The 17,526-nt window shown below is 39.7% G+C and overlaps 1 protein-coding gene across 1 annotated transcript in view; it reads right to left on the reverse strand.

The window, feature by feature from the left end:
- GRAMD4 (GRAM domain containing 4) overlaps positions 1–17,526 on the reverse strand; it is a 76,518-nt gene that overhangs the window by 11,806 nt on the left and 47,186 nt on the right. Inside the window, exons 5-14 of the mRNA XM_064702800.1 lie at positions 11,088–11,149; positions 9,050–9,182; positions 8,526–8,551; positions 6,644–6,735; positions 4,981–5,072; positions 4,015–4,063; positions 3,129–3,200; positions 1,782–1,825; positions 1,574–1,683; positions 212–366 (exon numbers count right to left, since the gene is read on the reverse strand). Coding sequence (XP_064558870.1) covers positions 212–366; positions 1,574–1,683; positions 1,782–1,825; positions 3,129–3,200; positions 4,015–4,063; positions 4,981–5,072; positions 6,644–6,735; positions 8,526–8,551; positions 9,050–9,182; positions 11,088–11,149 — 835 coding nt within the window. The remainder of the gene's footprint in view (positions 1–211; positions 367–1,573; positions 1,684–1,781; positions 1,826–3,128; positions 3,201–4,014; positions 4,064–4,980; positions 5,073–6,643; positions 6,736–8,525; positions 8,552–9,049; positions 9,183–11,087; positions 11,150–17,526) is intronic.

The following is a 17,526-nucleotide window of genomic DNA, read 5'->3' on the forward strand; positions in this document are numbered from 1 at the left end:
TCCTTTCCTACAAGAAACAGAATTCACAGAAGAACTGTAAATCTTGAAAATAATAAAAAAAAGGCATTTTACAATCAACTAACATTGATTGTAAGGATTTAATTAACCTTCTCTTTAATGTGCTCTAGTCACTGGAGAAAAGGAAAAGGGAGAAAGGGATCTGATTTTCAGAGGCTGAGAACACAGGGACAAAAAGATTCATTGCCCTTACCCGTCTCGACACTGTAGCATTAGATCTTTCTTTGAGCTGAGGATCTGTCAGGAGGTTTATCCAGATGATATAAGGAGTGTCATACTTAGCTCTTAGTCTGGGGCATCGTTTGAAGATAAAATCAATAAGGAAAAACTTGACTCCAGCATAGAGTCCTGAAAAAAAAGGTCACTGCAGTTTGAATGCTGAAGAGGCATTAAGAACATCACTGTTTTGATCATATTTTCAAAAGTTCACAAATGAAACAGAATTCTGTATATTTAGTCACAGTGTTAAAACCATTCTCCTAGGTTTACTATTTTGTTATTCCTCTTGCAACACCAGAAAATTATTTTTCTTTCCTTCCCATCCCCAGTTCCTTTAAACATTTACATAGCCACTATTATGCAGAAGAACATTTGAATAATTCAAACATATGTTCCTTATTACCAGAAGCATTCTGAAAACAGTATATACTACCAAAACAAAAAACACACCAGAGCATTCAACTATGCAGCTCCTGCAAGAATTTTAATGGCAACAGAGGGCTCTCATGTACTACATAAACCTCTATCTTCCAGTCCCAACTCTTATCTTATACAAGTTATTTCCTTGCATTCTGCCATTAAATCTGGGCTTAAAATACTCTCTAAAACCTTACGGAGTGCAGTTCAGATCTCCTAAGAGTCAAACAATTATTCCTCACACATCTAAATTCAATTGCTGTGTGAATCAAACCTACATTTATGTTCAAGCTAACTAAATGTAATACTAATTTGATTGCATCATTAGTTTAATGAGAAAAAATTAGAATTCTTAGTTCACAGTATAGGACTTCATACCATAGCAAGGACTCTCATGGTGCAGTGAGAACCCTTTTCTCCATTCCCAGCTGAGAATGAATGTCTGTAACAGACCCACTGTAGTCTGTTCATTTTGTCCAGCCCATCCTCCAAGTTTTACCAGAAATCCCTCTAATACTTTCATTTTTTCCTACATTTCATCCTACATTCCTACTTTCATGCCTCCTGTGCCATGTCACATATTTCATCTACAAGGATGTATGAGCAAAAAACCCTCAACATATAGGATTTTCCAGAAGCCTTGGAGCTGACAGTCTGAGAAGTTCTGCTAACAGCTCATCATAGACTTCTCCTCTTCAAGAAGCAAAAGCATTATCCAGTCTTTTCCTATTATACACTGAGATGGTTTTCAAAATGGTCATGACAAATGATGCCAAGCACAATGAAAATACTTTAGAACACTGCATGATTTATTAATGCAGGTTTTCTCTCTTAAACTCTAAAATTCTCCCTCTAAAGATCATGTAAGCTTTAACCATTAAGTCTGGACCGTAAGAGGTGAATTATTTATTGTGTTTACCCAATGCAAGCCCAAGAATCCTGTAGGGCAAAAAGCAGGATGCAATAAAAGCTGCCCATAGAGCAATGTAGAGCTTCTGTGTTATTTCTGGCTGGACCCACATGAACAAGCTGAAAACAAAAAAGAAGCAAAATTTCATTACCAGTGTTACAGATATTGGTCAAGTCTTGTTTTAAAAGGGAAGAAAATCTCACATCAGATAACTTACTTTTTAAATTTCTCCAGTATGTCTGCCATCTTGCCAAAAAGGTTCTGCACAAGAAGCAAGAAAATTAAAACTAAGTCCTGCATTGTTTTGGGGTTTTTTGTCCACATAATGAAAACAAATAGCTTTCTGACTTTGTTGGTAAGCAATTCTCAGAAGTGACTTTTTTTAAACTAATTTTTAGCCATTTATGTACTTCACAACTTAGTAAATACAGAATAGTAATACAAGATGACTTCCATCTCGTTTAACCTAGTTCTGTAACTTTTGTTTGATCCTTACAAGTGAAGAAACTATTTGATCCCACTGTCATGACTGGAAAGCACTTACATTATTGCAAATATTTTAAATTAAACTGTCAATCTAAGAGTAAAGAGCATCTGTTAGTAGGTAACAGAACTGAAGGTCTCTTCAGACATTCTGAGTATTGAAATTTCAGGAAGTGGTAAAAATGAATTCATCAAAAGGACTATCAGCTTCTTGGAAACAGACCATTATCAGTTTTTATAATAAACCATTGGAGACAGCAGATTTCAACTAATTCCAACAAATGGGGAGGCAACTGACCCCTGCTCAGGACTCAGGCCATACTCTCTGACCAATCCTTACTGTCAGAGCACCTGAAAATTTCACCTTCCCAATAAATTTCCGAAGGTGTTCATACGAACACAGGCACCACCCCAGCAGGAGGGAGGAGCAGAGCAGCCACAGTAAGCAGGGAAGGTTCAATCCCTTCTGACAGCAGCACAGCAGCAAGCAGGGCACAGGGCTGCAGCCACTCAGCTGCCACCTCAGCCAGCTCAGGGGGCTGGGAGAAAACCTTCCTTCAGCCTCACCAGTAGATTTCAAGGCTTGGAGGGGTTGGAGCTTTTTAAAACATGCTGTTTTAGAGATGAAGTGCAAACTGCTGAATTGACACAGCCAAACAGATCACAGCCTTCAGCTAAATCTTAAAGGAACAGAGTCTTCTTCATCAGTTTTGTGATTAGCAGATTTGTGATATGGATCCACACTCCAGTACATTTTGAGGATTCACCACCCAATCTACTTTATCAGAAGCTTCTATGATACATAAGGTAGGAAACTGTGAGAAGTTGCTTCTGTTCTCCTCCAGAGCTTGCTCAGAGCTGCAGTTAGGGAACCTCAACCCATCCTCTGAAGCACCATGGCATTTCAGAAACTCCAGGAATCTTACTGAGATCTCCTCTGCTCACAGGTAAAGCTCCCTTTGCAAGAGAAGTATTTTCTCTTTAAGCATTTGTTTTCACATGCTGCCTAACAACCTCCTTTGACCACCTGGAGCATGAACCCCCTTGTTCCCAAGGAGGCAGCCAGAGAGCAGCACAGTACCTGAGCCTTCTGAGCCACATCCAGAACAAGCTGGAACTTCTCAGACACGGTCAGGTCCTCTTTAGGGGGCTCCTTAAGCAAGAAAGAGACAATCCATTGATTAGCAGCTCAGATAAAATGTGTTTTTACAGAACAAGGTGACTCCTCAACATTCTCAGCAATACTCATCTCACTTTTAATTGTCTCTACATTTACCATTTTCCTCCCTTGTTTCAGAGCTATTTTTTATGTCTTTCAGTGGTGGTTATTTTAAGTTTTCAATGCTGTGGGGGGCTCAGGGGAGACTTTATCCTTATCTACAACTATCTGAAAGGAGGTTGTAATGAGGTGTGGGGCCAGTCTTCACCGCCAGGTAACAAGTGACAGACCAAGAGGAAATGGCCTCAAACTTTGCTAGGGGAGATGTAGATTGACTATTCAGAAAAATTTGTTCATTAGGAGGGTTGCCAAGCCTTGAAACAGGCTGCCCAGGGAAGTGGAGTCACTATCCCTGGAAGTATTACAGTGACACTTAGATCTGTCACTCAGGGATGTGTACCCAGACCCAGTGATGGGGCTGGCAACGCTGAGTTAACAGATGGACGTGATGTTCTTAAAGAAAACAGAATGCAAGACCTCTTGAAGATCCCATAGGACCTAATTTGGTCCAAGCTGACAAATTTAATTTTAATTTCAGAAATGTGTTTTAAGTTTGGAATATTTTAGGGTGAAGCATGTGAACCCAAGAGTGCTGTTACTAAAGACTTTTAAATTACAAGAGAAAGAAAAAAAAACGTAGCTGCAGCTTGCTCTTCCTTCCTTTCCAGCTACCCACACAAACACAGAGGAAGGTTTAAAGGTGCAATTTTTTCTGCGGGCATACAGGTGAAGCTGATCAAAGACCTACCATCTGTTCAGAAACTTCAGGCACAATGCTCCACTGTATCCTCCAACCCCTAGGAATGATGGAAATAGTTAGAGAGCAAGAACTCCATCCATCAACACGGCTTGTTTGTAAAAGGTAACAAAGCAGTTTTCTACAGTAAGCACTTATGGCTTAAAAGCAAATAATATAATCCCCAAATTAACAAAGAACCCACAATATAAGAGAAGAACAAGTGGCCAACAACAGCCAGCTTTAAAAATATTAGTTAAGTAAATACTAAACAGAATCACTACTTGTGGGTTTTACAACAAAACTTAATGGTGTGCATGGAGTAAAGGATTAGGAATATTTTCTCTTATTTTCTCATGCAAAGAAAATTACATCAACTTATTCAGAAGCCTATTTGCTACCAGCCATTTCCAGGGAATACAATGTCAAACAAGATATCAATTAAGAAGTCAGAAAAGTAGTTTACAACATGAACATTAAGGTAATCTACACCATTTTAAGGTGCATTTAAAAAAAAACAAACACCCAGACTTAATTTTTAGAAGAGATTGACTTTACAACTGGAAGGTACTTTGGATAAAGTATTTCAAGAGCTATGGAAAAAGGCAAAACTGCCATTTTAGGCCTAGATGAACATTCTCTGCTGGGAAAAACAGCAAGCTTCAGTATTGAAGGTGATGTTCTTCAAGTACTCTAAACATCACAGAATTAGAAATATTAGAATTTCAGTGAGCTGAGGGATTTGTCTTAGAGCATGCAACATTGTTTATGATAACCCAAGCCACAGGATACAAAGATAATTCCCAATAATAGTAAAAGATTATAGAAACTGAGCAATGACCCTTAGGGTATTTGGGTTTGAATTTCCCTGTGTTAAATGCAAGAAAAGGTAGCAGTTTATAACTCAGTGCAAGGATAATAAAACATCTTTCAAACAAAGCATTACTTAAGAGAGTAAGCTAGTATTTATGCAAATACCTGGCTATGAGGTAATTTAGGGATAACCTCAAAATTGCTAAAAATAAGAACATAGGAATGGCCCAGCCATGCCATACAGCATTCATGTAAATCTGCAGATTAAGAAGAAAAAACAAACAAAGAGAGGTGTGGATTACAAACTGGGGTACAATGAGTTACATGAAATACCACTTCCCACTGTGCTCTTGGGCTCAGAAACATGCAATTAATAGAAAAAAAATTAATACATTTTAGCCACTCTGTGATTGACAATGGCCCCACACTCAGGAATGCAAAACCAAAACTAAGAATGAACCAGATCTCCAGAGATGACACTTCACTAGTTCTCATCAGCTGCCTCAGAGATAGTACTGGGTATTTTCAACACTACAATTACTTGGAGGGGTAGCAGGGAAAAAAAAAAAAAAAAAAAAAAAAAGAGGTAAACCCTCAAGTCTGTGAATCTGCTACATGACCATGATATGGCCAGCAATGGCACAGAAGCCATGGTACAGAAGTGGAGTTACAGCAACTAGCCCCATACTGGGCAACAGGATAAACTCTCACTCTATTATTTCAGGTCCATTAAATCAAAAATTTTTACCAAGATGAAAAAGATTGCAGGAAAACAGGTTTTATTTTATGTAAAAAGTACAAACACAAAAAGCTTCAAAAGGTATTCTGTGCCCAGCTTCTGAAAACAGAGACTACAGTCTCTGTGAGAGACCCTAGGGTTTTTACTGATAACCACAAAGTGAAACCTTGCTCTGGCTCCCAGGTACCAGAGCTTTCAAAAAAAAAAAAAAAAAAACCAGCTCAAGTTTCTTCTTTCAGTTTTTATCTGAAATATGGGCTTACCAGGTGAGGCAAGAGAAAAACCAGCAGATATGGAGAAGGAACAGACAAAGGGCACTGGGAGGGAAGTCTCCTCCTCAATATTCATTCAGCTGTGCCATACAAAATAGCAGAAGGCCCATAACTTACAGGGAGTTACTATTTAACAAAAAGGTGTGTGATATTTTCACCACACAGCTATTGCCAATTTCTTTGACAGAAATTAATTTCATATACACTATGACGAAAAGAAATTAGATCATTTAATTAACAATAGGAGGAAGGAAAACAAATCCAAACTCCACTAGATACTTATGTTTCTTTGCAGCATCCAAACCTCATTAAGATAGCAGAGAAATGCTTGAACTTAACTCATAAACCTGATGTTTGCACATTGATTCTTAATGAAATCAAGGCATTTTGCCTCTCCTCAGTATGATCCTATCAAATGGCAAAGAGCCCTGATGGGGACAATAGCTTCTCACCAAATGTAACCACTATCAGCATTTCAGCCCTAGACAAAAAGAAACTATGCAGAGGCTGAAGTAACCATTGAATTACCAGGTCTGGGAGACTAGAAACAAGAAAGGCATGAACAACACCCAGACAGTTCTAAGTTATTTTAACAATTACAAAACTATGCTACAGGAGACCCAGGAAAACACAATTTAACTGGTTTTATATATAACAAACTGACCACTACTGTTATTTTGTGTCAAATGAAATTACATTTTTGATTTGACTTGAACTGTAGCACAACCCCTACTCAGATATGGCAGTTTCAAAGAATTTCAGCAAATAATGTATTTTTTCAAGTTCTTACTACTCCTGGAGGAGTAGGATAACTTACAATAAAGGCAATAGCAGAAGTGTAGATAGAATACCAGTCTAATAAGGCAGAAAGATTCTTCAAAAAATTTGTAACAGGTTTGGCACCTCTCTCTAAATGGAAGTTGAGAAAAAACACAGTATTAGAATTAGCTGTGAGTGGTTAAATCACTTTTAAATTACAAACAATCAAATTAGAAAACTACAGGAATATTCATGACATGTAATGATAAAAAGGCTTATCCAAATGAAAAAAAATTAAACCCACCAATGTAACTGAACAAATAAAGAATGCATTTCCAAAAAGTGAAGTGTTATCCAAGACAAAGATTATGTCTCAACTCTTAAGTATAGACAAAGGAAAAAAAAATCAACATCATTTATAAGGGTACCCTGATGCTAAAAGCAGCTTGTTCTCAGCCATGTTCTCACCACCCCAAAGACCCCTGGTACAGGTCAGTTTGTCTCACTGTAAAACAATGTACATTAAACCTGACTGAAGTACAAGCCACCAAGGAACAACCCAGAATGACAGAATCATTTAGGTGGGAAAAGACCTTTATGGTCATCACTGCATTTGACCATTAACCCAGCATTGCCAAATCCACCACTCAACCATGCCTCTAAATGATTTTCTTTGCAGAGCCTTCCCACCCACCACTCCTGTCCAGGTTGGTGTCATTGCAAACTGTCAGGGAATACTCCATGCTGCTGGCCAGATCATTGATAAAGATACTGAAAAGGACAGACCCCAGTACTGAGCCCTGGGGAACACCACTTGTGACCAGGTGGGTGTAGCTCCATCCCCACCACTCTCTGGGCCTGCCCATCAGCCAGTTTTCTGCCCAGCAATGCATACACTGTCCAAGCCTGATCAGCCACTTCCTTCAGGGAATGCTGTGGGAAACAGCACCAAAGGCTTTACTACAGCCCAGGCAGACAACATCCAGAGCCCTTCCCTCCCCTGCTGCTGCTCCACCAGCTAGATTAAAGCCAGGCTGGATCTCCTGGCTGTGTCTCTGCAGGACTCTAGCCATGGCTAGCACTTTGCTGCTTACTCTTCCTAAGCCAGGCCACCCAGCAGATGACTCCCTGAAGCCTGTGTGCCACCCTGCAGACTGCTCTGGCTGTCACTGCATGGGAGACTGCCCTGTGTGGGACAGGCCCACACACAGGCACACCCAGCCAGCAAGAGCAGCTCTTCCTCAGCTCCCTAAAACCCTCTGGTCCTCTTCACTACCTGGGCAAACTAGCTAAGGAAACAGGAGAGGGCTGCTGCAAGGCCACCAAAGTGGCTGTTGGACCACACCAGTTTTGCCTTTCCTGAGAAGAATGATGATACCTCCTGCACAGAGAGCCTCAGAAGCTCTCACCCTCTTTTGCAGTAGAACTCACAACTTTCCAAGTCTTTCTTCAAGACAGCCTCTGACTTCCTGACGCAGTTTGTATGACTTGAGACTGAGCAATCCCAAACACACTTCCTAAGTGAAGTAATTAAGCACTGGATTTCCTTAAGCCTCAGCAGCACAACCAAAGCAGCAGATGAAGAAGTGGAAGGGCACACCCAAGGCACTGGAAGAGCTCATGGACTCACGTGCTGCTTCCACTGCTCTGCTGCAGCAGCCTACACCAAGCCCATAGAGAGGATTAAGACCTGAAAGACTGGAAATCACTGGTGACAACAACACTCTGGAGAGCTCTGAGTCAGCCTCCCTGGACAACAGGGATCTAGATTTTGTGGGTAACCTAGTGGAACTTAGGAACAACCCAAAATTTAACTTTAATACTATTTTGTAAAAGGTATTCTGAAGGCAATGCATGTACACCACTGACAAGAAATCAAAAGTATTCTCCCAGATGAAACCAGAATAAACACAACAAATAAAATACTGCCAAGTACTTACTTAATCTTCTCATATTTTCAGTCAACCTGAAAAATAATAGATAAAAGCAATTTGTTAAAGAGACAACTAGTGCACACTTGTGTACATTTGATCCTTGAAATACTCTTCACACTTCTAAACTATAAGCCTTTATTCTGGCGTTTATTCTTGCCTATTCTTTATTATTTCTTGTTACAAAATGTGTTTCTACTAATACAGTCTACCTTGCATCAGACTGACTACTGAAGTTTAAAAGCCCTCCAGCCTAACTAAGCCTTTGTTCACTGTTTCTGGGAGGCATATGACAAAACCTGGTAAATAATACAAATCTTATTTTAATTCACACAGCAGATAAACTTAAAATCTCATGTTTTGTCCAAAGTAGTCAAAAAACTTTCGACATAATTCTGTACTTTTGGTATTATTTGTTATTGAAACACTTGCTGAAACCATACAAAAGGCTGGTTAAAAAGAAAAAAAAAAGTGAGAAGAAAAGTAACTTGTAAAGGCACCAAGAATTTCTCAAAATGACATTAGGGATTTACCTTCTAGCACTAAGTGGCTCTTCTGTTTCCACTGTATTCTCTTCTGGCTGAAATCTGAAGTCCTCAATATACTCCCCAAATTTATCACAAAACCACTTATGGAGTCTTGAGGAGACTGTGTGAGAGCTCTTATCTATAAAAAAGAAGCACTAAGTATCAGGATAGTGCTAGAAGACACCTTTACCCAATGCCAGCCCACTCCCACACAGGGTGCTTTGTTGGCAAGCACACTTTGCTCAGCTCCCCCATCCTTCACCAACACTCTGTGGAAACTTGCAATTTACTTGTGCCACTGCACAGGAACCCAACTGCATTAAACTGGTAAAATAAAACTAAAAGTGATTCCTGCATTGCTCTTAGGACAGTACATGGAAGCATTTTATCACCCAAAGCACAGAGAGTAAAACATCCTAACAAACAGTAATTTTTAGCAAACACAGAAAAACATTTTCTGGTTAAGAGACTTCTGTAAATGAAAGACTGATGTAAATCTCAGTGCTCCCTGTTGTGCTGAAGGGTCACCTTGAGAAAAGCAAGTTCAAAGCAAATCACTCCTGAGCAGAGAACTGGAGAACACCCTGCAGCCACAGGGATGTGACAGGAAAGGGAGGTGGAAACATAAGCAAGGTTCTGCAAGAGGCATTTTTACTTCCACTTTCCAACCACTGATAGTTCACAAAGATTGTGTGTGTGTGTCTTTATAGAGCAATACAAAAAAACCACAGAGTTTCTTTTTTTCTAAAGTCAGCCTTCAGAAATTATGCTGCATATACCACTTTCTATATATGGAATATACAGTCATAATACTACCTGGGAAGTCTTACACAACAAAATAATGAAGTGATGCACACTTTCTGTACGTCAGTTTCAGTGGAAAAATAACATAATAAAGGGGTACACGGCAATAAAATCAGGCTAAAAGCCTTAAGGCACTGCAAGTGAGAACAAAAGAATCACCTATAACACACAAAATTGTTGTCCAGAAGGAACAGACAGACTATTTGGAAACACAGCTCAAAACAGCAATGTCGCCAAAAGGATACTGGTCATAATTACTCCATGACCAAATTCAGTACAGAATTCCATTAAATTAATGTATGATTAAACAGAGACATGGAAGATTCATCAGCCAATTGCAACAGCCAAAAAGATGCATTTAAGCTCATGAGAAAAAGCCACTGGTGCTCAGAAAATAGAATCAAACCATTTATTAATGACTGACAATGAAATATAGAAAAACAAGGAATCTAGTGACTGTTTACAGCTGGGACAACCCTTCTATTTGAGAATAAAAATATGAAGTAGCTTCCCACATGCTAATACTTCAGAAAATACTGAGAAAGAGATTTTGACAAGAGGGAAAAAATGTCAGGTTGTAGCTCTCATAACAAAAAGCACTGACACTATGGAAGTACAGGAGGGGAATTTTCAGATTTAGTCCACAGATTTAAAAACCTAAATCTCAATCACAAGCTGTAGGAAGGGAAGTAAAAGTGTACTGAAAGATTAAGAATTTGACTGCTGCCTTAGTTGTTTCAGACATCAGTAGTACATTATTGAATTCATAATTAGCATCAGCTTGAGAAACGTATATGGCAGTGTAGGTGTCCAACAAATTAATAACTCTTATCTTACTCCTTCACTAGAATGTCTCTTCTTTTAGATAAAGGAAGTAGTAATATGATTAGTGGCATAACAGACCTTCTGCAATTGAGAACAAAACAGAACATTTTTTCTATGTATTACACCCGTTTTCTGCTAAGTCAAGGATCAGCAAGGCATGCCAGAAAGGTGAAGTGAGCCAATAGGTTTCATTACATACCTAAAGGCTTTACAATACACAATAAATTCCTTGCTCATGTATGCTAAGTCAACTACAAAAAGTAAATGCAAAATCATGTACAGAGATAGAAGTTGCTTGAATTGTCATTTATAAAAAGCTTCTTCAGAGGCAAGATTTGATTTTCTAAGGATCTTAAAAAAAAATCCAACTGAACTAAAGTTAGAGATCTGCTGTTAGAGATCTGACCAAGCTCACCTGTTCCATTGGCCTGTGCCTGTGGCTTTGCAGGTTGCTGAGCTGCAGGCACCTCTTCTGCCCTACAAAGAAAACAGAAACAATGTGAAATGTTACAGAGGGAGAATTTATTCCCCTTTAGGTAAAAGAAACACCAGAATCTCCATGGTTTCCATAGCTGAGATTATACAATCATGAAAACCCAGCTTACACCCTTTCACAAGACTCAAAATATTCACTGCACTTCAGATCCTGGGAAATGCCACCCACTGTGAGGTGGGGTTTAGCCATTCCTGTCACCAACAGCTCCAATTCACCTTACAACTGCTCAACAATGTAGTATTAAATTTCTTGCATTATTTATGCCTTTGTGTGGTATATTCATTGCAATGCCTGCCAGGAAAATTCTTCGGAGCCATGACTCTTCCCACAGCAATAAATTAAAAGGGATTCTATATCACAAGTTGATAATAACCACAGCAGCAGAACAAAACCACAATTTAACACACAAATCTTTAATCCTGCCATTGATACTAGGGTCAAACAACTTCACAAGAGGAACAGGTGTTAAGAATGATTTAAAATGCTATGTTGTAAACTCTCAAAATACACAGATCACAACCAATTTGAAAAATAACTTGAGAAATCGAAATAGCCTGAAAAACTGCAACAAAAATATTCTAAAAATATATGTCAAGAAGCTGGCATCATTGGTCTCACCTTTCAAAATGACTCAAGAATATTCTCATCCATTAAAAGTGAACAGATTTTTTAAAACACAAATGCTTTTGGCATTCTGCACATGTGCAAGGCCTCAAATTACATTTGTACACAGCCTCCAACTGCCAACCTGTGTTGAGAATACTTCAGGCTTCAGTCCCAAAGTCTTCATTCATCCATGCAGATATCATACAGAAAGATTTTTCTAAGGAAGCACGAGCTTTGACAACATAACACCAGCCACAGCAAGCTTTGACAGGGAGTTGTATGATTGGAAAGATTACTTCTTGAAATAAAAGTGTCAGTTGTGCAATTTCATTTATCAGGCAATGTAAGCATTTTCAAATGTTCCTTTCATCTTTTGCTCCTCAGAAAGGGAACCAAGTGAAACATGGTCAGGAAATGAAGAGCAAGAGGAGGGAATCCCACTGCACTGGGCAGACTGCAGCAATACAGATGGACATACACTCCTCTCTCCTGCTGTTCCTCTAGAAAGGATGTCAGGAAAAGATATTGCTATTGCCTGCACATGGAAAAGGTCATTACTACTGTGTGCTGCTCAACATGACCATACATCAATGAACATGATGGAGAAACTGCAGAACTTGTTACATTCCTTCCTTCCTAAGCATTCCCAGTCCTTAATGAGTTTTCCACATCCTTGTTCATTTCTAAAAAGAACATTTAGAAGTAGTTTACTGATTTATGAATTACAGTTCGACATTTATTGGTATTAATGAGCTGAATTCAATGGTTTTTGCTTTGAAAGACACTAGCCTTCATGATTTGACAGGACTTTTCCCCATGGCTTCTGTATTTGCAGCAGAAAGACTTTTGAAAGTCACCTGAAATGTCATCAATTTATTTTCCTTAGCTAAACTTTAACTTTGGTTCCTGCGCCATTTTACTCCAATTTCTATATAAGTCACAGGTTCCTCATCTAAAAACTCCTCCTATTCTTGCTTCTTCTCCCATACCCTTGCATCTCCTCCATTTCCAGCTCTCAAAAGATAGACAGCAACAAACATGATCAAATTTGCACCAACTCTTATACAGTGGTATCTTGTTTTCCTCCACCAGCCACACATCAGATGGTTACACCACATATTGAGCGTTTCAGCTGAAATCTGTCATTTGGGCTGTGCTTCACTGGAGCTGAAGCCACATTGAGGTGGAAAGGAGGTGGTCATTAACAAGCCATTCCAGCTGTGTGGAGGCACTGGCTGCGGTGGTATCACACCAGAACTCCTGGGACAGAGCCAAGATGAGATCCCAGCACTGTCAGCTGTCAGAGTCTTCAGGCTGGGTCTTCCTTTGACATGCTGGGATGTATTTTCAAAAGCAGCACAGCATCATTACTCCCCATGTTTCTTGGGCAAAAAAATCAAGAAAATCTCACCAAGAAGTAGCTCTGTACAGCAGCCTTACTGGGCTCCATCAGGAGCACGTGACAGTTGGCTTTGGCCCTTCTTGGTGCTTTTGTTTCATTTCTCTGGCAAAGTCTTACTTGCCATCTGCCTGTTACTTCTTCCCCATGAAGAACCTGACCTTTACGAGTCATCAGGTTAATGACAGCTCATTACTGCACCTGTGAATCAGGTTATAATTAGCCACTTCAGACAGATCTGTGACAGGAAGCTCAGAATTCATTGTTTGGGCTTGCACACCTACTGGGAAGTTCAATTGTAAAACCAGGTCATGTTGAACCATCCAGTTCATCAAGACCACTGACAGAGGGAAGAAATTATCTTTCCAGGTTTCTGAACCACTCTTCATGCCAGAGATAATTTAGAGGACTGAAAAACATAAACAGTCCCCAGAACAACACTGTGTTCCTATGTGGGCTTCCTAACAGCAGCCTGAACCTACGAAAACAAGCTGCATTAATTCCTCTTGGACACACTTTCCAGCCAGAAAAACGATGTAACACCAAAACATCCTCAACATGAAGTTAGGTCATCTTTATGCAACTAAAGATTGCAGCCATTTAAAGCACAGCTGTTTGAAACAGATAAGAGCAACCTCAGACAGTGGAGGAGACAAACACAAACTGTCTTTTTTGTTTATTTTAATATACTGAGGTCAGGGAACCATCAATATTAATGAATATTAGAGCTGTTCATGACCAGGTCACATGTACCTCTCAAAAGCAACTAGCATACTCTGATGCAGTGTCCATTCAGTGCTGCCCCACAGAACAGCACCCAAATGTTATTTAATTATTTAGTTGCAAGCATAACACAAAAGTTAAGGGAACCTTGACACTGAAGACCATTTCCCTAAAATAAACATTTTTGTTTATGCATATTAGGCCCTGAATCCAGCTGCAAGTTGAGATGTCTGAATCAAAAGACTCCCCCAAAAAACTGGATGCAGACCAGAATTGTTGGACACAAGAGGTGCAGTCACTGCCATGATGTTCTCAGACATATTCAAAGCATATTCCCACAGGCTAACTCCAAGTTCACAAGCAACCCACCACCAGTTTTTCAACCACTGTTGCAAAAGACACTCAAGGCTGTTAACACTCTTCCTAATGCTCAAACCTGAATATGTGTGTACTTCCATCAAAAGCACATTCCAACCTCATACATGCAAAAATAAGCAGGTGTTTTCTGAGCCTACTTTAAAAATATCTTTCAGGTATGCATGGCTTCTTACCCTGAAGAGCTGTTAAAAAACCAAGTTAAATAATTTTCATGTTTTCTATCTCCTTCCCATTAAAACACACCAAACATTTTAGAAGCCCTTGCTATTCTCATCTACAATGAAGGAACAATGATTTATGCAGAAGCATTGTCTATTTGGTCCTTGTAAAAATAGTTCACAATGGTACTAATAACAAGGTGTGCTGCATAAGTCACAAGCTGCTGGTAAATGGTGTTGCAAAACTTTTTGTTATTTTTCTTTTCTGCATGACTGTAGCTCACAATTTGCAAAATATGTCAGTTACAGCTCACACAAACTATTCCAGATTATTTATGCATCATTCTGCTCACAACATGTCATAAGCTTCAGCTGCCATACCAAATGCTGGGATATTCTGAACTGTATCTGTGGAAAACTTCAGCTGAGGCCACTGTATTTCTGAATAATCACATATACAAACAATAAACACCATGACAAACAAAAGCACCAAAAATCCTCTTCTTCCACTCTATCCTCTTTCCCGTGCACAACTGTGACCTCAATGAAGGAAGCTCACGTTCTTCACTAGAAAAAAAAAATTTAGATTTTGAACTTGTTTTCTCCTTGCCTAATATTTTTCATCATTTTTTATATTGATACATGTATTATCTGCCTCAAAAATACTTTTGAATACTGCAACTTTTAAAATAATTTCTTTCTTATACCAGAGCACAGTTTGATTTTTATTAGCATTAGTTTACTTCTGCAAGCAAAAAGAACAGTACATGCAAACCCCAGCCTTCAACTGAGTACCACAAAGCTGCTCCTTCCCCTGCCAGGGGACATATGAATCTCTATTTTAATACTGCTAACAATAACCTTAGAAGCAGGATGAATTTGACATAACCAGAGAGAACTTGCTGCAGTTACTTTGCTTAATAAAACTAAATTTCCATGAGGCCATATTTATTTATTAATAAATATTACTTTGCTTAACCAAATTAAATTTCCATCAGCCCATATTTAATTGGGCTATTACATATTTGACTATGTAAGCCAACATTTCCCTTGTAGTCTTAATAAAAGTATTTTTAAATGTCCACAATGAGATGCAAAATATAGTAAGCAGTGAAGAACTTCACACAATAAAGCACAAGTTAAGGAAAAATAATGGACAAACAAATTGTTCTCCTCCTGGGTAGAAACCAAAAAAATTTCAAAGTCTTATTTTGTTGTCACCTTATGCATCCTGCCTGCCACAAAGAGGCTGAAATAGTAGTAAGAGCAGTTAGAGAAGCACTTCAGTGGAGAGGATAATTGGCTGAATGTAATCCCCAAGTGCAATACCCAGGCTGACAGGACTAATGCAATCCTTAGGGTATCTAAATAGCACTCAGGGAGCCATGTCATCCTACCTTAATTTAGCAATCTCATTCCTGCTAAAGGTTTGCTCCTGTTCACAACCCAACAAGGTACAGATGTTAACACAAATACTGATAAACAAAGACTGTCCATCTCTTCTCTCTGTAAAACCTGTGCTGATAAGCTGCAGTGGGCCAGATGAGACCTGAGTCAGCCTTATTATTGTGAAACAGAGCAGGATGATGAGTACCATTGTGCAGAACCAGAGCTCCTCATCCTCCTCCAGGACTCACAGCCATGAGAAGATCCCTGTCCCCTTCTCTGTGCATGGCCTGGAGTGCAGGCACAGCCCTTGGGACAAAGCTGTGCCAGCTATACAGACATGGAATTTGCATCTCAAGCAATTTCTTCAAGGCAGCAAGTCACAGGTGAGAAATTATCCTTTCCTGAAGCATCAGTTTCACCTACCAAGAGCAGGGAACAAGGCTCAGTGCTCTGCACAGCTGTCACTGTGCCAGCTGATACTCCCAGCACACAACAAGCTCAAGCTTCTCCTCCTCAGCTGTCCACTCTAACAGGCAGTACCAGTCCAGACACACAGCCAGACCAACCAGCACAGGCAATAAAAATGCACTCTCACATCCGAGCTGTAAGAGCAACTTTAAAATGTCACTCCAAAAAAGTCCAGATGAGAGCAGTTTGAGCCACCTTCCCACTGCACAGTTGTGGTGCTGGGTGGGAACCAGACTCCTCACAAGGACCTTGGAGAGCCCCTTCTAAGCTGACTTGGCAGCACAGGTCAAAGACTTCACATAGACCAACCCTGCAAAGAACCAGTGATTTTGGAAAACCATCACTGTGAAATATCACCTGAAAAAATCCCACTGTAGTAGGTACCGAGAATAGAGGGAAGGCCTAATCTATCTTTTAGCTAAAGCCTTGGTGCACCAACACTGAATACTGTTCAAACTCTTAAAACAGTTAAAGAATGGCAACTGAATGGATGAAGGGGATGGAGTACTCTTAAAGAGACAGTGAAAAAGCTGGAACTCTAGTCTGGAGAGAATGTAAGAGAAGAAAGGACTCATTAAGGATGGCAAATAAACTAAATGCTGAACAGTAATTCATCAAATCTTACCATTCTGTAACTATGGGGCACTTCTTGAAACCACTATAAAATCTGTTATAAAGGAAAGCAAATAAAATGTTTCTTTAGAGTTAAGTGGGGACTTCTGTAAGGCATTGTCTCCACAGTTTCCAGAAGAAGATAGCTCCAGCAATTAACAGTGTTAAATAAATTCATGGATAACAGGTCTGCCAACAGAGACTGAAGTGAAAGACAGCAATGTACCTTCTGACAGCCTTAAATAAAGGGTATGTGTATGTTTACAATGAGTGGCTGGGGGTGCAGGGGCTGCTTAGCCTGGAGAAAAGGAGGCTCAGGGGAGATCTCACTGCTGGCTACAGCTGCTGAAAGGAGTTTGTAGCTAAGTGGGGGTCAGCCTCTTCTCCCACGTAACAAGCTATAGGACAAAAAGAAATGACCTCAAGTTGCACTGGGTAGTTTTAGACTTGGTATTAGGAAAAATTCCTTCACCAAAAGGGTTCTCAAGCACTGGAACAGGCTACCAAGGGATGTGGTTGAGTCACCATCCCTGGGGGTATTTAAGAGACGTGGATGTGGCTCTGGACTGCATGGTGTATTGGTGGCCTCAGCAGTGCTGGGTTAATGGTTGGACTTGATGGTCCT

Source organism: Zonotrichia leucophrys, chromosome 1A (genome assembly GCF_028769735.1).
Source record: "Zonotrichia leucophrys gambelii isolate GWCS_2022_RI chromosome 1A, RI_Zleu_2.0, whole genome shotgun sequence".
Lineage (NCBI taxonomy): Eukaryota > Metazoa > Chordata > Aves > Passeriformes > Passerellidae > Zonotrichia > Zonotrichia leucophrys.